This window comes from Camelina sativa, chromosome 3 (assembly GCF_030686135.1).
Source record: "Camelina sativa cultivar CO46 ecotype springtype chromosome 3, ASM3068613v1".
Lineage (NCBI taxonomy): Eukaryota > Viridiplantae > Streptophyta > Magnoliopsida > Brassicales > Brassicaceae > Camelina > Camelina sativa.
In genome coordinates this window covers 26,692,410-26,709,592 of record NC_141882.1, presented here as the reverse complement: position 1 = coordinate 26,709,592, position 17,183 = coordinate 26,692,410, and the positions used below count along the sequence as shown (strand labels likewise).

General features: G+C 37.5%; 3 protein-coding genes across 3 annotated transcripts; 2 read left to right on the top strand and 1 right to left on the bottom strand.

Moving 5' to 3' along the window:
* Positions 1-4,249: 4,249 nt before the first annotated feature.
* On the bottom strand, positions 4,250-9,376 carry LOC104779241 (long chain acyl-CoA synthetase 2-like). Its single transcript, XM_019243901.2, has 19 exons — positions 8,696-9,376; positions 8,504-8,567; positions 8,303-8,392; positions 8,157-8,213; positions 8,027-8,075; positions 7,818-7,894; positions 7,675-7,714; positions 7,468-7,562; positions 7,160-7,327; positions 6,579-6,689; positions 6,393-6,480; positions 6,246-6,312; positions 6,080-6,155; positions 5,782-5,899; positions 5,451-5,699; positions 5,148-5,287; positions 4,846-5,031; positions 4,635-4,754; positions 4,250-4,438 (listed from the first exon to the last, which is right to left on the bottom strand). The coding sequence occupies exons 1-19, from the start codon at positions 8,848-8,850 to the stop codon at positions 4,391-4,393; spliced, it is 1,998 nt and encodes a 665-aa protein (XP_019099446.2). The 5' UTR covers positions 8,851-9,376; the 3' UTR covers positions 4,250-4,390.
* On the top strand, positions 8,865-11,632 carry LOC147947733 (uncharacterized). The gene is given in 3 exon segments (XM_087507424.1): positions 8,865-8,925; positions 9,161-9,174; positions 10,457-11,632. Coding segments are annotated over 3 exon segments (1,251 nt in total).
* Positions 11,633-11,897: 265 nt separating this feature from the next.
* LOC147947732 (uncharacterized) lies at positions 11,898-13,589 on the top strand. The gene is made up of 2 exons (XM_087507423.1): positions 11,898-12,593; positions 12,675-13,589. The coding sequence occupies exons 1-2, from the start codon at positions 11,898-11,900 to the stop codon at positions 13,587-13,589; spliced, it is 1,611 nt and encodes a 536-aa protein (XP_087363549.1).
* The last annotated feature ends 3,594 nt before the right edge of the window (positions 13,590-17,183 follow it).

The following is a 17,183-nucleotide window of genomic DNA, read 5'->3' as shown; positions in this document are numbered from 1 at the left end:
CCGATTAAAAATTCAGGTCGGTTTAAACGGTTCTCGGGTAATTCGGGTCGACTTGCTGCCTAAAATTCTTATCCAAATAAAACCGACATACAATGTAGTTCGGTTTTTCTAAACCGAAATAGCCAAAAAAAAAGAGACTTTGCTCATCAATGTACCATTACAGACCATATTTTCCATGATATACATCAGAAAGTATGAACCAAAAGAAGCCTCAAGAACAGTTTAGAATTGAGACAATACCCTCACATTGTTCAAAAGAGAGAGAGGGGGTATTGAATCAATACAATAAGGCTGTTGGCTGTTGGTTTTGGTCGCATGCTCCTTATCCTAGTCAAAATGTACTAATGAGGTATGAGGAGCTTCCATTTGCGCCAATAGTTAAGTTAAAGCTGCTAATCCACATCAAAAAGGACAAAAGAGCAGCCTATGATTACCTGTAAACATTGAAAACAAAGAAGCCTTAGAACTTATAATCGGTTTGTTCCAACAGTCAATAAACTATCAAGTAACAAGCAAGAACACATAAATTGAAATACTCAACTTATATAAAGAATTTCATTGAGTCTGTGCATTCCGTGAATCTACACAATGAAAACAAACAAGTGTGAGAACTTATAAGTAAGATGGTATGACGAAATGTATATAAACAGAAATGTTATACTTACCAAGGGATTCAAAGAATGCAACATCCTCCATCATTTGGGTTATGTTTGCAACTTCATCATCTGCTTTGAAGTTGCACCTAAGCCATTGTTGTGTGAGAATCAGAACCTCAACCATATAAGGAGTTAAAGAACTCCTATATGAATCCAAGACTCGACCACTTGTGCTAAAAACTGATTCCGAAGCAACAGAGGAGACTTGAATAGCTAGAACATCCTTAGCCATTGCAGATAAGATTGGGAACTTCTGGCTGTTGCACTTCCACCATGAGTGGACATCATAAGGGAAACCCAAAGAACTATCCACTCTAACCTCTGTCTTCTAAAACCCCCCAAAGCCTTGTCATTATTCTTAGCATTGTCAACAGTCACTGCGAAGACTTTCTTAATCCCCCATTCATCTAAACAATCCAAAAGCTGTCCTGCAATGGTGTTTCCTTTGTGATCAGTCACTACCTTAAAGCTAAGTATCCTTTTCTGCATTGCCCACTTCTCATCAATCCAGTGAGCAGTCACCACCATGTAGTTGACAGAGGTTGTTTGTGAAACCCATATATCTATCGTAAGAGAAACTCTTTGCTGCTCAACACCAAACAAGTGTTTCAACTCTTCTTTCTCTTGCACAAACATTCCAGCTATGTCCTTCGAAGAGGTCCTTCTCGAGAAAGTTTGGTACAAAGGCAGAATGTTTTAAAAAAAGCGCTTCCACTGTTCGGATTCAACAAAGGAAAAAGGTAACTCATTCATCACAACCAGCTGATTAGTACACTGCCTAAAAAGCTGAGGATCATACTTAATGACCCTCATATCCCCCCCTCTTATCAGCACCTAAAGCAGTCTGAGTTTCCGTCGCATTGAAATCCTTAAACTTTTGGCATCTTTTTATGTGACCCTTCATCGCACTAGTCCCTGATAGCTTTGTATCACACCCAACCTGTTGCTGACAATACTTACAGAAGCTGAATGGATCATCATCATTCCTTTGAATGAAGTGTTTCTAGACCTGAGCCCTTTTAGGATACTTCTTCTTCGCCTTAGGTTGTAAACCAGAGTCTGGTTTTGATCTTTTATTCCCACCCGCAGCAGCCGCAGCCTCAGCAGTCCCAGCCTGAGCAGTTCCTTCTATGATAACAGGTTCTTCACCATCCTTCTGGACGTTAGGGTCGTAATCTTCAGCCTCCATCTACAAAGCATAAAAGACGCTTAGCATTAGAGAAGTTTAAACAAGTTTACCATCAAGAAAAGTCTACTCAATTCAATCGACTAACAGAAACCCTAAGTTGTGGTTAATTTCAGCTTAAAACTTCAATACTAAAAACAACATGACTACACTTAACAACCTATAAGAAGAAATCAAGAAACTATAACAAAATTTTGAAAATAAATCGAATTAAAAAATTTAGGGTTAGGGTTTTGTTTTAAATCCGAGATTAACGAGATTATGCTACTACAAATTAACAGAAACCCAAGGGGTTTAAACCATTTCGATTATAAGAACAGAGATTGAAAGGAACCAGAGTCTACCTTTTTGATTTGGGGATTAGGGTTCACAAAATCTGATTTTCCCCCGCCGATATACTTGTTAGAAGACGAAGAAGAGCAATAGAAGAAGAGATTACGAGTAGGAGAGAAGAAACGATGAAGAAAAGTCAGTGAGTCGGAGTTTGGTGTTCACGGCGAAAGAATCGCCTTTGAGTCGCACAACCGTTTGAGTCTTTGAGAGAGTTGGCTGCAGAGTGAATCTGATTAGGTTTAGTGTTAATAAGCTTTTATACCTCGGTTAACGAAAACCGATCGGAAATCAGATTCCGAACCCGATTAACCCGAAACCAAATTCCTAATTTAATTGCAACCGATCGGTTAACATCCTATTTCTCTATCGAAAACCGAAATCTGAATTTGTCGGTTTATTCGGTTCAATCCGAACAAACCGAACCGAAGTCCCAGGGGTAAGCAAACTGATTGTGCGTTGAAAATAATATCTTAAGAGATATTTTAATCAAGTATCTAAAAATGTCTTTAAAATATCTTAAAGATATTATAGCATGAATTGAAAGGTTGTAAAAAAAAGGTTTTATGAAGACATATCAGATTATCAGGTCATCGTCTAACATGGACACGTGACCACTTCGTCTATACAACAAATATATACAATCTACGCGATTAGTTCAATTAAGAAATCTAAGCACGTAACCGTATCAATAGAGCGTATCTACAAAATTCCCGAAAAAAACATGAACTAATTTTTATTTGGGAGAAAAAAACACCAACTTTTAAGGCTTCCAAAAAAATACATCAACTAATTTTTTCGTGAATAATAAAATCCAAACTATAAAATATTGACAGATTCGTACCTATGATATCAAACAAAAACAATTATTCCAATTTTACCCTCTGAAGTTTTTTTTAAAAAACAATGGCAACACCAATTTACACAGCAAGTCAAATAAAATGATTTACACAAGTATCTTTTTTAAAGGGTAAAATTGGAATAATATCAATATTTTATAGTTTGGGTTTTATTATACAAGAAAAAATTAGTTGATGTATTTTTTTGGAAGCCTTAAAAGTTGGTGTTTTTTTCTTCCAAATAAAAATTAGTTCATGTTTTTTTCGGGAATTTTCCCTATCTACAAATACTATAAATAAGAGTTAAATAATTTTGTCTCGTGTGGACTGTTACACTTGTATATCACTCGTTTTAGCTTAGTTATTAGTATAAACGTAAATTATATACTCTAAAGTTTCTTATTAGCATTGTATTGAGATCACCCAACACATGCATGATATCTGGCCTTGTTTGACGGACCGAAACATTTCAAGAATCTGGTTTTATTAATCTTTATGATTTGACGAAGGAATCATGTTTAGCTATTTCGTGCATTGCAACCCAAAAAAAAAAGAGATTATTATATGCTACGTGGAGAGATCTCCTGATAATCCGTTTTTCCTTCTCCGTGTTGTGTCAAGACATGTGCATTGTGCAATAAGTATGTAAATGGCTAAATGCGATTAGATTGCTCTAATCATCCGTTTTTCTTTTGACCATGACTTAATCTTTTGGTTTTATCAAATGATATGGACTCCAAAGCTAGACACCTGTCGGTTCGTGAAACATATTTTTGGTTACAAACATCGTTTAGCAGATAACATTGTTTTTATTTAGAAAGAAAATAATTAGATCAAGTAAGTAAGAGTAGTATGTTACTTGTTTGCTCATTTAATTTTATTTAGTTTATGATCAATCTACAAAATCCAATGCTAATATTAAGAAAGAGAAAGACGTGATATGTATTTGTTTCACTTTTAACGACTAATATATTTATGTAACTTTTATGATTATGATCAATCAATCGTATGAGAATGATACAATTAAGTTGATTTATATATTATTTTTAGGTAAATGTGAAATCACCCACAAAGAGAAAGAGAAATTTACCTCCGTTTTACTATCTTTTGCGGTGGCACCATATGGATCACTTAAAGTTAATAATTCATAATTGTGTTTTCAACTCAAATAGATAACTTTGTTTTGATTAAAAATTGACTTCAAATCTAAAGGATAATACTTATCAAGAAAAAAAAAATAATAAGTAAATTTTGCTTAATATAAAATATAGAGATTTTCCAATCTACAATTGATGAGTGTATATAGAGAGGATCCGAACACAATTTTAACATATCATACAACCAAAATAGCATCAGAAAATGAATAGCCCGGTCGGTGTCTATGCCATGGACCTCTTTGCTCCTGAATAAAGTTGATCAACTATGCCCTGAAATAAACAACAAAATTAGTTTTTCACTCTTAAAACTGGATTAGTAGAAAAAAGTAATATGCATGAGTAAGGACAAGTCCATGATCATAGAGATTCATAGTACATTTGCGACACATCACGAAAGTGATTTTGGTAATCCGTTATAGGTAATTAAAGGTTCATCAAGAAAAGAAGAAAGTAAGTAGAAGATTACCTTGTAATGTTGGAGGAGCTGTGGCCTTTTCAACTTGAAAGTTGGGGTTATAAGATCTCTTTCAATATCAAAAGGGGTTGGTTCCAAATGAATAGCTTTTAACATTTCAAATCCTTTAAGCTACAAATACAAACAATATAATTTATTCTAAACATTCATAAAAATCAAATTTTTTTTTTAAAATTGAGATTAATCAGAAGTGTGTACGTACTTGGTATTGCTTTGCAGTAGAGTTGAGCTCATCCAAGAAGTATTTTTGAGCTTTGAGATCTTGACATAGAGATTCAAAATCATTGGGAAATTGGTTATTGAGTTTAGCCCAATCTTCAATAGCTTTTCTGTCAGGTACAACCACGCCTACCAAAAACGACTCAAAGCTGTTTCCATAGATCCATATCTGTCAAAATTATTGGTAGATATAGTACTATTGTTAGACAACATTTAGCCAATTACACTGTGATTATGGTTATTGAAACAAAAATACCATTTTAAAAAATAAATTTGGATAAATACCTGAGCGATGAGGGGACATCTTGAGTAAGTGTTTTCGAGGTTTTCGACAGCAACATATTCACCTTGAGACAACTTGAAGATGTTCTTCTTCCTATCTATGATCTTCATTGAACCATCTTCTTGCCATTCTCCAATATCTCCTACACATATCAATATAATCAAATTTTACAATTATATTCACTATGTAAATGTCAAAATGACCATTCAAAACGTCGGGTGGAAATACTACTTAAGAAATACTCTGGACATACATTAGAAAAATTCGTAGTTAGAAAAATTACAAGACCAAGATCAATTAAATACCTGTGTGAAACCATCCATCGATAAGGACTTGATCAGTTAGATCTTGTCTTTTATGGTAACCAGAAAACATTGAATTCCCTCTAAGACAAATCTCTCCTCTTGGCACATCAGCGGAAAAGGCGTCGTAACCCATCTCCGGTACGGACACTAGCCTTGCCTCCACCGTAGGCATTGGCACACCCACTGTCCCCACCATAGAAAATACTCCGGCTAAGGTCGTGAAGCTTCCTCCACAACTCTCAGTCAACCCTGTCACATTTCATTAGAGTCGGCTAATCCCTGAACCAAAAGATCGGTTTTATGAATTAAAAATCGGTTCAGGTAGACTTACCATAACCTTGAGAGAGGTTAGAGGCAGGAATGATTCTCAAGAACTCCTCAACATGACGTGGTAGAGGCGCTGCACCTGATAACAACATATGAGCTCTCCCTCCAAATGCTTCTTTTATCTGTCACAAATTCAATTCTGACTATGTAAGTTTATTATGTTATTTCCGTCTTATCTTCCATTTAAGAAGTTCAAAGAGAAGAGTAAAAAAAAAAAAGTTGATTCCAAATTATGCCATACAGAACTATATTATATAGATTAATTTATATTACAATTTCTACATTATAAATAACATACTAACCTTATCGAACATAAGTCTGTCTAGACGAGGAGAAGCTTCCTCTTGGGAGAATCCTTTTTTCATATTCCCCAATTTGCTGTATTGACAAGATGATTTCAAATATTCAGTCATCCTGATCTGTAGGTTATATAACAGTTTAATTTGGAGAAACAAAGGAAACACGCACTAGTTATAGGCAAAATCAAAGATTTTCTTGCGTATCAAGCCACTAGCTGAAATTTTTTGCATTACACCTACAACCATACAATAATATTTAATAAGCAACAATAAAAACTAGACGAAACTCGATTTTCGACTTGATCAAAAGTATTACCGGCATAAACTTTGTCGTAAACTCGTGGAACACCGCAAAACACAGTAGGTTGCAAAGCCTGAACGTCATCCATCAAGTACCGTATGTCCTGTCACAGGAAAAAGATAATGGACAAAAATTAAGTAAAAAAATAGAAGATCAAAAAGGATTCAAACAAAAAAAATTAAAAGCAACATTTTTACTTACGCCACGCCAGTATCCAACAGAAGAGCCTCTAGATAAAAAGTAAATCTCCATGACTTGATCATAGACATGTGCTAATGGCAAGTACGAGAAGAACACATCGCTCGTGTCACACTACAAAATTTCCAAAGAAATAAACCAGAATATATTTGTAAGTTGTGTATGCGCTAAATTTGAAAACTCCAAAGCTTTGGTCCCATAACAGTCCGGTTCGTTTTGAAATCACCAACGACCAGCGACAGCGACAAAAACTAAACCATATATGTTTTGAAGTAACTAGCTTAGCAGCAAGTTTCGGGCGATCAAAATCTTGTTTATTTAAGCATCGATGGATTAAAAACACATTTGAGTGACAAGTCATTACTTAAAAGGATTGACAGCGCGGAAATAGTAAGCATTTTAAATTTGTATTTCCTAATCGATCGCCAAAATGTGTCTTCAAAATGTGTTATTAACCATCGATTCCTAAATAAACATGATTTGATCACTGTTGTTAATATCATTATTGGTCATTGCCTTTAAGCGTTGTTATTACAGACATAAAAACCTAACTAATAGATATAAAGTGTGACAAAGAAGATTACCGGTCGATCAGTGACTTCAAGCATTTTGTCAATGGATAAAACTTGGATCGACATGGCTGCATTGTTTAAGATTACACCTTTGGGTTCTCCAGTCGTCCCGCTTGTGTACATTATTGTGCAGATGTCTGTCTTTCGCTTAGGTGGTAGCTTTGTCTCATCTGAGTTCCCCTGATAATTTTTTCAGATAATTAATTAAAACCCCACTAGAAGAGAGAAAAAAAAAAATTGAATCTTGATGAAGTAAATCCTATGTAAGTCCTAATGTTTGCAAAAGAAGTTTTCTTTTTGGTTTAGTTATAAACACTGACCATTAGTGAGAACTCGTTCCATGAAAATAAAGAAACACATTGGTTCTTAGCTTCTTCCTTTTGTGTACTCGAGACTTCCCCGAAGCTCACAATAGCTAAACCAAAAACCGAGGCAAAAGAAATATCTCAGATTCAAAACTCATATTGATTCGAAATATAAATTATATATATATATATATATATATATATATTTAACTATTAACTTACTCTTCAAATTCGAAGAACATCCTTTTTGGCACGATAAGATCTACACAAAAGCTTTCAAGAGTTAATCAACGAAAAACTTGTCGGACAAGAAACGTAAAATGGAATTTAGGGTATGACTGATTTTAATAAAAAAATGGACTTACGGATGAAACTGTCTTCTCTTGAACAAATACTAGCGAAACCTCGGCATGGTTGATGATGAATTCAACTGCGTTTACGCCTGTTTCATCAAGATTTAACCTCGGATTAATTAGGTTTTCAGAAGTCATGAATATATTTGAAGAAAGCCTGATCTCAAGAAAAGAAATGGTGTTAAAAATATTGCTTGATCGTATGTATCCGTGTAGAGTACCTAAAGTATCGTATAGAGGTACATATGTCACCCCTTGGCTCATGCAGGCCTACAATATAAACCACTTAGAGAAACTCTATAATAAAATGGGAAAATATTTGAACCCAAAATTTTAGATCGTCTAGTTTACCTCCATTGCAATAATCCATTCTGGACAGTTAGATCCGTAGATTCCACAACAATGTCCCTAAGACAAAAAGAAGAACTATTTTTTTTTTTTTTTGCGACTATTAATTAATTTTACACTTGGTTGATCAAAATATTAATGGAATTTACCGGATCAACACCTCGGCTTCTAATGGCTGATCCAATCCGAATTGCAGCATCGTGGGCTTCCTTATATGTGATCCATGTATATGGACCAACCTACATACACACACACATTGTTTGAGATGCCATGAGAAGAAAATGAAATGAAATCAGTTAATTATCTACAGAAGTTTAGTAATATTAGAGTATATTATGTAATATGTGTACCTTAGAATCAGTCGTTAAGCGTCGGCCTAACATTTGCTCATTCGGATATTTCTTCACAGCCTCACTGATACATAAAGTGTGAGACATATCTTATAGGATGATTGTTATATTAATTAGCTCATTAAACAGTATTGGACCAACAGGTTTAAAATAAAACAAAATAATGATTATGAAGGGTCTCAAGATCCATACCTAAAGAACTGCCAAGGAGAATTAATATCAGTAGGGAGATCGAGGAGTCCATCTTTAGCGTACTTACATCGATAAACAGGTCCAGCCGATGGATTATCCGCCGTGGCTGGCCGTCCATCTTCCACCACCAACACATGATCCGCCGCTGAAGCCATTTTGTGTTAATATAATGAGGTATCTACCTTTAATTGAAGAGGAAAGTGGGATGGAGGATGAGGAAGATAAGGAGTGTGAGTGTCTCTATTTGAAGATTGGAAAAATAAATAAATGTTTTGAAGGTTAATAAAAGTCTCTGGGAATCGGTGGTGAAGTTTGGAGATTGTGGTTATGAGTTAGAGGAAGTAGTTGAGCAATAACTCCTTCAGTCTCACAATTGGTGTATTTTCCGACCGGTTTTTAATTGCGCTTTTATTAGGAGCCTCTCTTTATTTTGTTTGCTATCTAATGTTTTAAAATTTTCAATAGTACTAAAGTTTTGTGTAAGTAGATTTGGTGGGTTTGAATATTGTATAGAACCTAAAGAGTAAAGACTATAGAGTAATTCCACCAAACGTAGAATATTTGAAAACTGATTGTGTGCATGTGATTTGGTTTATGGGTAAGGGATTTTTAGAAATATATATATATTTTTTTAAATTTGTATAGTTTAATAATTTATTTCTCATTTCTTATTGTTGTCTTAGACTTCATTAGCTCACAATCACTGTCATAATCAGGATTTTTATGACTATTGTAACGCATCTATGACATGACATGGGATTCATAAGACAACCATTTTTTTTTTTGGACAAATATAAGACAACCAATTAGTCATGCTCTTTATCAGTAAAAGAAATGTTGTGAAATATGATCACATGATGCACAATAAATTATATTCTTCAAGAAACTTGTGTTTCTGTTTGCATTAACACGTTATATATGATGTTTACGTTGAATAATATTCAGTTTTTTAGTTAAACATCATTTAAAATATATGGATGCTAGTCTATTTTTTTTTAATTACACTTCACGCTTCTGTTTATAATTACCATTATATTGTTTGATAAACGCACTGTTTTATCATGTAAACATAAACAAAACAAACAATCCAAAATCTAAATGAAGAATAAAATTGTGTGTACGAGCCAAATTACTATGTGTTGGAGATTAAACCTTAAACATAGCTAGATATTGGTATTTATTATTGTTGATCATAATTTTAATCATGTAAGTTATAATAGATGAATTCTATTATAATTATGATATATTCTACAAATAATAGAAGATTACGCATTCTCTATAATATTGGGTCAATACCGACCGAAACAGTGAACATTGAGTCAATATGGGCTGTAACGGTAACATGCCGTAATGGTAAGCAATGAGTCAATACGGCCCACAACAGGATATTGCTACCAATATCGTTAAGAAAACATTCGAGTCTATCTCTTGAGGAGAATATTCAAAACGATCTTATCTCATGTAGAGGCGATGGCTCAAGCCCTGGGTAAAAGGACTCCTCTATATAAATGAAGTGATATTAACACAATACGACACGGGATCGAAAGCGAAGCAAGAGACCAAAAACACAGCCACACGACTCAATTCCAAAGCATTGCTAGGGTTCTTATATTGACTCGTTGTGCCTTAAACTCTTGTATTTGAGCTCGATACCTTGATCAATAAAAAGCGATTATTCAACATATATTTCCTGTTTGCGTAGTCTCTAAAAGAATCGATTACTTTTGCCCAAACAATTGGCGCTAGAAGGATGGGCTCTAGAGTAAGCTACGTGAGATTACGGGAAACGGAGGTGACACGACTAACATCGACACGACTGTTGCTGCTCAGCTTGAAGCCTTGACTACAAAGCTGAACGATGTTGTGCAGAAGCTATCACAGATCGAGGCTGATAACGCTAGGCTAAGGGAGGAGAACGCTTCGCTAATGACAGCAGAAAGGATGTTCACCGAAGGAAGTTCTAGATTTCGTGGCGTGCAAGTGAATCAGATGCAATACCTTAACTCAACGCCTATAGCCAATAATCAAACACCCACAACCGGAGATGAACGGCTACAGACTCCTCGTCAGGAAGAGAACAGCGGAGGAAACCCTGAAACAAGGCAGGCACGTGAAAACCTTATCCAGGAAGAAAACTTGGACCAACAAGGAGTTGTCAACACAACGCGCATGACAGGAATCGAGCATGAGCCATATACCAAATTGTCTGAAGCCACTTACTTGGAAGCTATGATTACAAAACGCTTGGGTGCAGTAGAAGCTATGATTGAACGACTGCCAGGAGTGGCTCCACCGATTCGGAAAAGCAACTTGCACTCTTATGCTGATACACCTTTTTCTGACGAAATTACGCTCACTGAGATGCCGAGAAAGTTCATGTTACCAACAATGAAGATGTATGATGGAACATCCGACCCGGATGACCACATAGCGCAATACAAACAACGGATGTTCACGACGGCTATCCAAAAAGAGTGCAGAGAAGCTACTATGTGCAAGGGTTTTGGCTCAAGCCTTACGGGGGCTGCGCTTTAGTAGTTTATCAACTTGCCAAATGGCTCAATAAACTCGTTTGCATCGTTGACAGACCTTTTTGTTGAGCAATTTGCAAATAGCAGAAACTTGGAGAAGACATCAGATGACCTTTATGAAGTACGACAGAAGAGTGATGAATCGTTGCGTGCCTATGTGGGACGTTTCAACAAGGAGAAGGTGTCGATACCCAGTTGCAACACATCTACTGCCATATCTGCCTTCAAAAGGGGCTTGCTTCCTAACGGCGATTTGTACAAGGAACTTACGAAGTACCAGTGCAGAACAATGGAAGACGTTCTCTCACGTGCGTGGGCACATAAAGTGGGAAGAAGACTCGGCTCATTGCCAGCTACGTTCACCACGATCTTATTCCCGGGTGGTGAGGAACGAAAGAACAAGTAGAGATGATAAACCTTACCATAGACATCGTGAAGAAAATACCAAAGGTGGTAGAAGAAACACGCATCAACCATTGAGTGGAACAGACGACGTGAAACCTAACTCATCAACATGGCCAGATATCAGTAACCTTTCAATCTCACATGCACATCTAGTCGGTGTATTGAAGGATATGGGTGGAACCGTGAGATGGCCTCCAAAGATGAAGGCACCTGACAACAAGCGTGACACCTAAAAGTGGTGTGAATTCCACAATGATCAAGGCCACATGACAGAAGATTGCATCAGTTTGAGGATGGAAGTGAATGAGCTGTTGAAAAAAGGATACTTGAGAGAATACTTGTCTGACAAAACCCGAAATCGATTGGATGGTGAAAACAACAAACAAGTCGCAATTGCCAACAGTCCGGTTTCGCCTCCAAAACATGATCGGGTTATCAATGTTATCTTTGGACGATCAGAAATAAGCGGGATAATACATTCAGCTGCAAAAAGAAACACCAGAGCTGTCAAAAACTCTCAAAGCAAAGGGCAAGCTACGCAAGGCGACATGCCACCGTGCACAATAGCTTTTGCAATGAGTGAGAGCAGCGTATCAACCCCGCATCATGATGCATTAGTCATACAATTGACAGTGGCTAACTGCTTAATGAAGAGGATATTAATCGACAATGGAAGCTCAACCAACATCCTTTATATGCAAGCATATAAAGAGTTGGGTCTCGACGAAGGAGGATTGACACGAAAATCTATCCCATTAGTGGAATTCAGCGGCAAGGTCAAACAGAGTATTGGTGAAGTGATACTTCCAGTGTATGCTGAGGGAGTCAACAAACACACGAAGTTTTTGGTAGTGGATTGTGCTTCGGCTTACAATGCTATTATGGGGCGCCCTTGGATTCACGACATGGGTGCTGTCCCATCGACTCTACACCAGATTATCAAATTTCCCAAACCATGGGGAGTGAAAGAGATAGCAGCGGAACAAGAGAGTTCACGCTCATGTTATCAGACTACCTTAAAGGGTAAAGGTCAACAATTATAGCAATTACAGAAGCCACCGCAAGTACCTCATGGGGAAGAACCAGAGGTGGAACAACTGGATGAGATACCACTACTCGAAGACGATCCTGACAAGCGGGTAAACGTGGGTTCGAAACTCCCAATAGATATACAGAAAAGACTAATCGACTTTCTAAGATCAAACGCGGACTGCTTTGCTTGGACACAGGCTGATATGCCTGGAATTGACCCAAATGTCATCATGCATCGACTTGAAGTAGATCCAGATCACCCACCAGTTAGACAAAAACGAAAGAAGTTTGCACCTGAACGCGACTCGATAATTAACAAAGAGGTCAAGAATCTTCTGGATGCAGGATTCATACGCGAAGTAAGCTATCCGGATTGCCTAGCCTATGTGGTGGTCGTTCGAAAGAAAAATGGAAAGTGGCGGGTCTGTATAGATTTCACTGATCTAAATAAGGCATGTCCTAAAGATCCATTCCCATTACCTCACATTGACAAACTCGTAGATGCTACTGCTGGACATCAACTGATGAGTTTCCTGGACGCTTTCAGCGGCTACAATCAAATCCTAATGCATCCAGATGACCAGAAAAAAACATCATTCATGACTACACAAGGCATATATTGCTATAAAGTGATGCCATTTGGTTTGAAAAACGTTGGGTCCACTTACCAGAATTTGGTGAATATGATGTTTGCTAGCCAAATTGGTCAAACTATGAAGGTTTATATCGATGATATGCTTGTGAAGTCACTGGCGGCAGAAGACCACATTGTGAACCTACATCAAGCATTCACCACGTTACGCAAATATAAGATGAAGCTAAACCCGTCAAAGTATTCTTTTGGTATCAGTTCAGGCAAGTTCCTTGGGTATATTGTCACATATCGAGGAATTAAAGCCAATCCAGACCAAATAAGAGCAATTTAGGGTATTACTCCACCAAGAAACGTGAAGGAAGTGCAGAAACTAACTGGCAGGATGGCTGCACTCAGCAGATTTATCTCGAGACTCTCCGATAGGTCTCATCCATTCTTTGCAGCTTTACGAAAGCCAAAGCTGAAAGATTTCATATTGGATGACAAATGCGAAGAAGCACTGAAACATTTTAAGGAATATCTTACTTCGCCTCCGGTTTTGTCAAAAGCTGAGGACGGAGAAGTGTTATTGCTGTATCTTGCTGTGTCAGAACATGCAGTCAGTGGAGTCTTCATACGTGAAGAAGAAAACAAACAATATCTTGTGTACTATGTGAGCAAGTCTCTCTTAGAAGCCGAAACAAGTTACAACCACCTGGAAAAGCTAGCGCTTGCATTAATAACAGCGGCGAGGAAGCTGCGTCCATACTTCCAAGCTCACCCTATTGTGTTAGTAACCTCATCACCCATCAAGGCAGTGCTCCACAAGCCAGAGGTGTCAGGGAGATTGGCTAAGTAGGCAGTCAAACTTGGAGAGTATGACGTTATATATAGACCAACCACAGCTATCAAATCTCAAGTATTGGCCGATTTTGTCGGAGTGTTTGCACCAAACATGATCCCAGAAGTGATAGAAGAAGTGAAAATGCTCCATGAAGGGGCAAGAAACGGCGAATGGAAGCTCTATGTCGACGGTTCTAGCAATATTTGAGGAACTGGCCTCGGCTTGGTTCTTATGTCTCCTATGGGTGAGATAGCTTCAAGAGCTGTCATATGCAATTTCAGAGCCACGAACAATGAAGCAGAGTATGAGGCACTGATAGCGGGTCTAACATTGGCTCGAGAATTTGGAGCTTAGAACTTAGAAGTTTTCAGCGACTCACAGCTAATTGTCAATCAAACCCAAGGGGATTATCAAGCCAATGATTCTAGTATGGCTAGATATTTGAGTGTGACGAAGGAACTTATCAGAGAGTTTAATAGCTGCAAGATTAATCAGATCCGAAGGGAGGAAAACAATCATGCAGATGCACTCGCCAACCTTGGATCCACACTGAAAACGGACACCTCAGTCAGTGTACCACTACTGATCGTACAATGGCCAGCGACTAACCAAGTAGTGGAACCGCAAAAGTCTCATGTCATGACAGTCGGTGAAACGGTGAATTGGATGACTCCAATCCTCAACTATCTTCGAGATGGCATGCTGCCAATGCATCATGCTGAATGCAGAAAGATCAAGCAGCAAGCTGCACGATTTATTCTCAGCGGAGGACAACTTTACCGTAGGTCATTTTCTGACCCCTACTTGAAGTGTATTACGACGGTTGAAGCTCAAACAGTTTTGGCAGAATTGCATTTAGGAGAATGTGGAAACCACTCAGGCGCACGAAGCCTAGTGCTTAGAGCCAAAAGAGCTGGATATTACTGGACTACGATGAGCGAGGATGTCGTACGATTCGTTCGCCACTGTAACAAATATCAAATTTTTGCTAATATCTCGAGAATACCACCAAAAAACTTGAAGACAATTAGTTCTCCGTGGCCATTCATGAAGTGGGGCATGAACATATTCGGGAAACTGCCAACGACACCAGCTCAAAAAGTTTTTCTATTGGCAGTAACTGATTACTTCACAAAGTGGGTAGAAGCAGAGGCGTTTAGCCAAGTCAAAGCAGAGGAAGTCAAAAGCTTTATATGGAAGAATGTTATATGCAAATTTGGAGTGCCTTATGAAATTGTCACTGACAACGGACCCCAACTTTCATGTAACAAGGTGAAGGAATTCTGTGAAGATTGGGGCATAAAACTAAGCTTCGCAACGCCAAGGCATCCGCAATCCAATGGTCAAACGGAATCTTCAAACAAAACAATTGTGCAACTGTTGAAGAAACGCCTTCAAAAGGCTAAAGGAAATTGGGTAGAAGAGCTTCCAGGCGTGTTATGGGCTTACCGCACCACCACTAAGTCATCAACCGGTGAAACACCGTTTTCACTTGTGTATGGGATAGAAGCGGTAATACCCTACGAAATAAGCGTGAAAACGGTAAGGACTGAACACCCTAACTTACAGGAAAACGAAGAGTTGATGAGTCTTGGACTCGATCTACTAGACGAGAAACGAGAAGCAGCAAAAATCCAAAATTGGTGTTATCAACAGGAAGTGGCCAGAAGCTACAACAAAAATGTCAGGACACAGACATTCCAAGTAGGAGACTGGGTCTTGCGACGTACCTTTCAAAATACAATGGAACAAGGAGCTGGGAAACTCGGCCCCACTTGGGAAGGTCCTTACAAATTCATTGAAGTTTGTGGATTAGGAGCTTATAAGTTGCAAGACAACAAATGAAAAACTTTTCCCAATAGCTGGAATGCCCTGCATCTGAAGAAATACTACTTTTAACGATTTGGGTTCTTGGTTTTTGATTATTTATTTTTGGTGTTTGTGGCTCTCCAAAGGATCAACACTACATGTCTCAAGTTATAGACAATGGTTTTAATAAAACTGAGTTTTGGTCTATGTGACCTGCTTTTTAACACATTGGGCATTGAAGTCATTAATACATGAATACATGAACAATAGGCTCTTTGCAGAATCTGGGTAATCACCTGAAACGGGAAACATTCGTTACAACTGCCTATTAGCGAGACATCCTTATAGGATTGTAATAAATCTGGAATCCACCTGATGGTCTGATCCAAAATTAGCAAACTTGACAGCAAAACACTTGCTAACAAAGAAAATGAGCTATGAAACGCTTTAATTGAGTCACGAACCCTGAAATTGCTATGGCCAATCGTTATTTTTAGAACCAATGTGAGAACAATGTGTAACCAATTCAAGAAATTGGTTATTAACCACATTGTCCATGTAAAAGCCAATTCATGTAACTGGAGCCAATTTAAGAAATTGATTAAGAACCACATTGTCTATGTAAAAGTATTGGTGTGTGGGCCGACAGTCCATGTTGGGCTTTGTTATGTCATATAAACCCTAATATTGTTATAAACCCTAAGATCTAGTGTTATATAAACTCTTGTATCATTGATTAAGAAAGACAACATAATAATAAAGAGTTTTCCCCTAAACCCTTCTCTAGTTTCTACATGGTATCAGAGCAGACGATTCTTGTGGATCAAAATTAAAGCTTCCGCGTTAGTGTTCTTGTGATCCCAATGATCATGGGATGTGAAGACGATGGTGGTGATAAAGACGAACCCGACGAAGATGACCTGAAGCAACGTTGATGTGTGGTTTGACATACACATGCATGGTTTTAGTTTATTATTGTTTCTTTAGTTAATCAAAATTTTGGGTTGGTGCTTATGAGTATTGCCATAGGTTTTTTTTACTAGTTTTGGGTCTTATTTTATTGCAATATTTAATTGGGGTTTACTTTTATTTAAACAATTGATGATGGTTCTAGGGTTCTAGGGTTCATGGTTTACATGGGTTTGGTTATGATTTTTCTAAGTTTTTATTTGGTAATAGTTTTACCATTACGGGGGAGTTGTTTGGAACGCTCATGTTTTAGGTCAATATCTTTTTAGTCCGATTTGTGGACTGTCCAAGATTAGGACAATTATTTGTGGAGATTGTAGGATT

Bases quoted from the DNA above. Each gene is read 5' to 3' on its own strand.
- LOC104779241 (XM_019243901.2), bottom strand. From the start codon at position 8,850: ATGGCTTCAGCGGCGGATCATGTGTTGGTGGTGGAAGATGGACGGCCA. The intron at 6,156-6,245 runs GTGCGTGTTTCC...TTGTCAATACAG, and splicing joins TTTGATTTTGCCTATAACTA to CAAATTGGGGAATATGAAAA. The intron at 5,288-5,450 runs GTATTTAATTGA...TGATATGTGTAG, and splicing joins CGATGGATGGTTTCACACAG to GAGATATTGGAGAATGGCAA.
- LOC147947732 (XM_087507423.1), top strand. From the start codon at position 11,898: ATGACAGAAGATTGCATCAGTTTGAGGATGGAAGTGAATGAGCTGTTG. The intron at 12,594-12,674 runs GTGAAAGAGATA...CAACAATTATAG, and splicing joins AATTTCCCAAACCATGGGGA to CAATTACAGAAGCCACCGCA.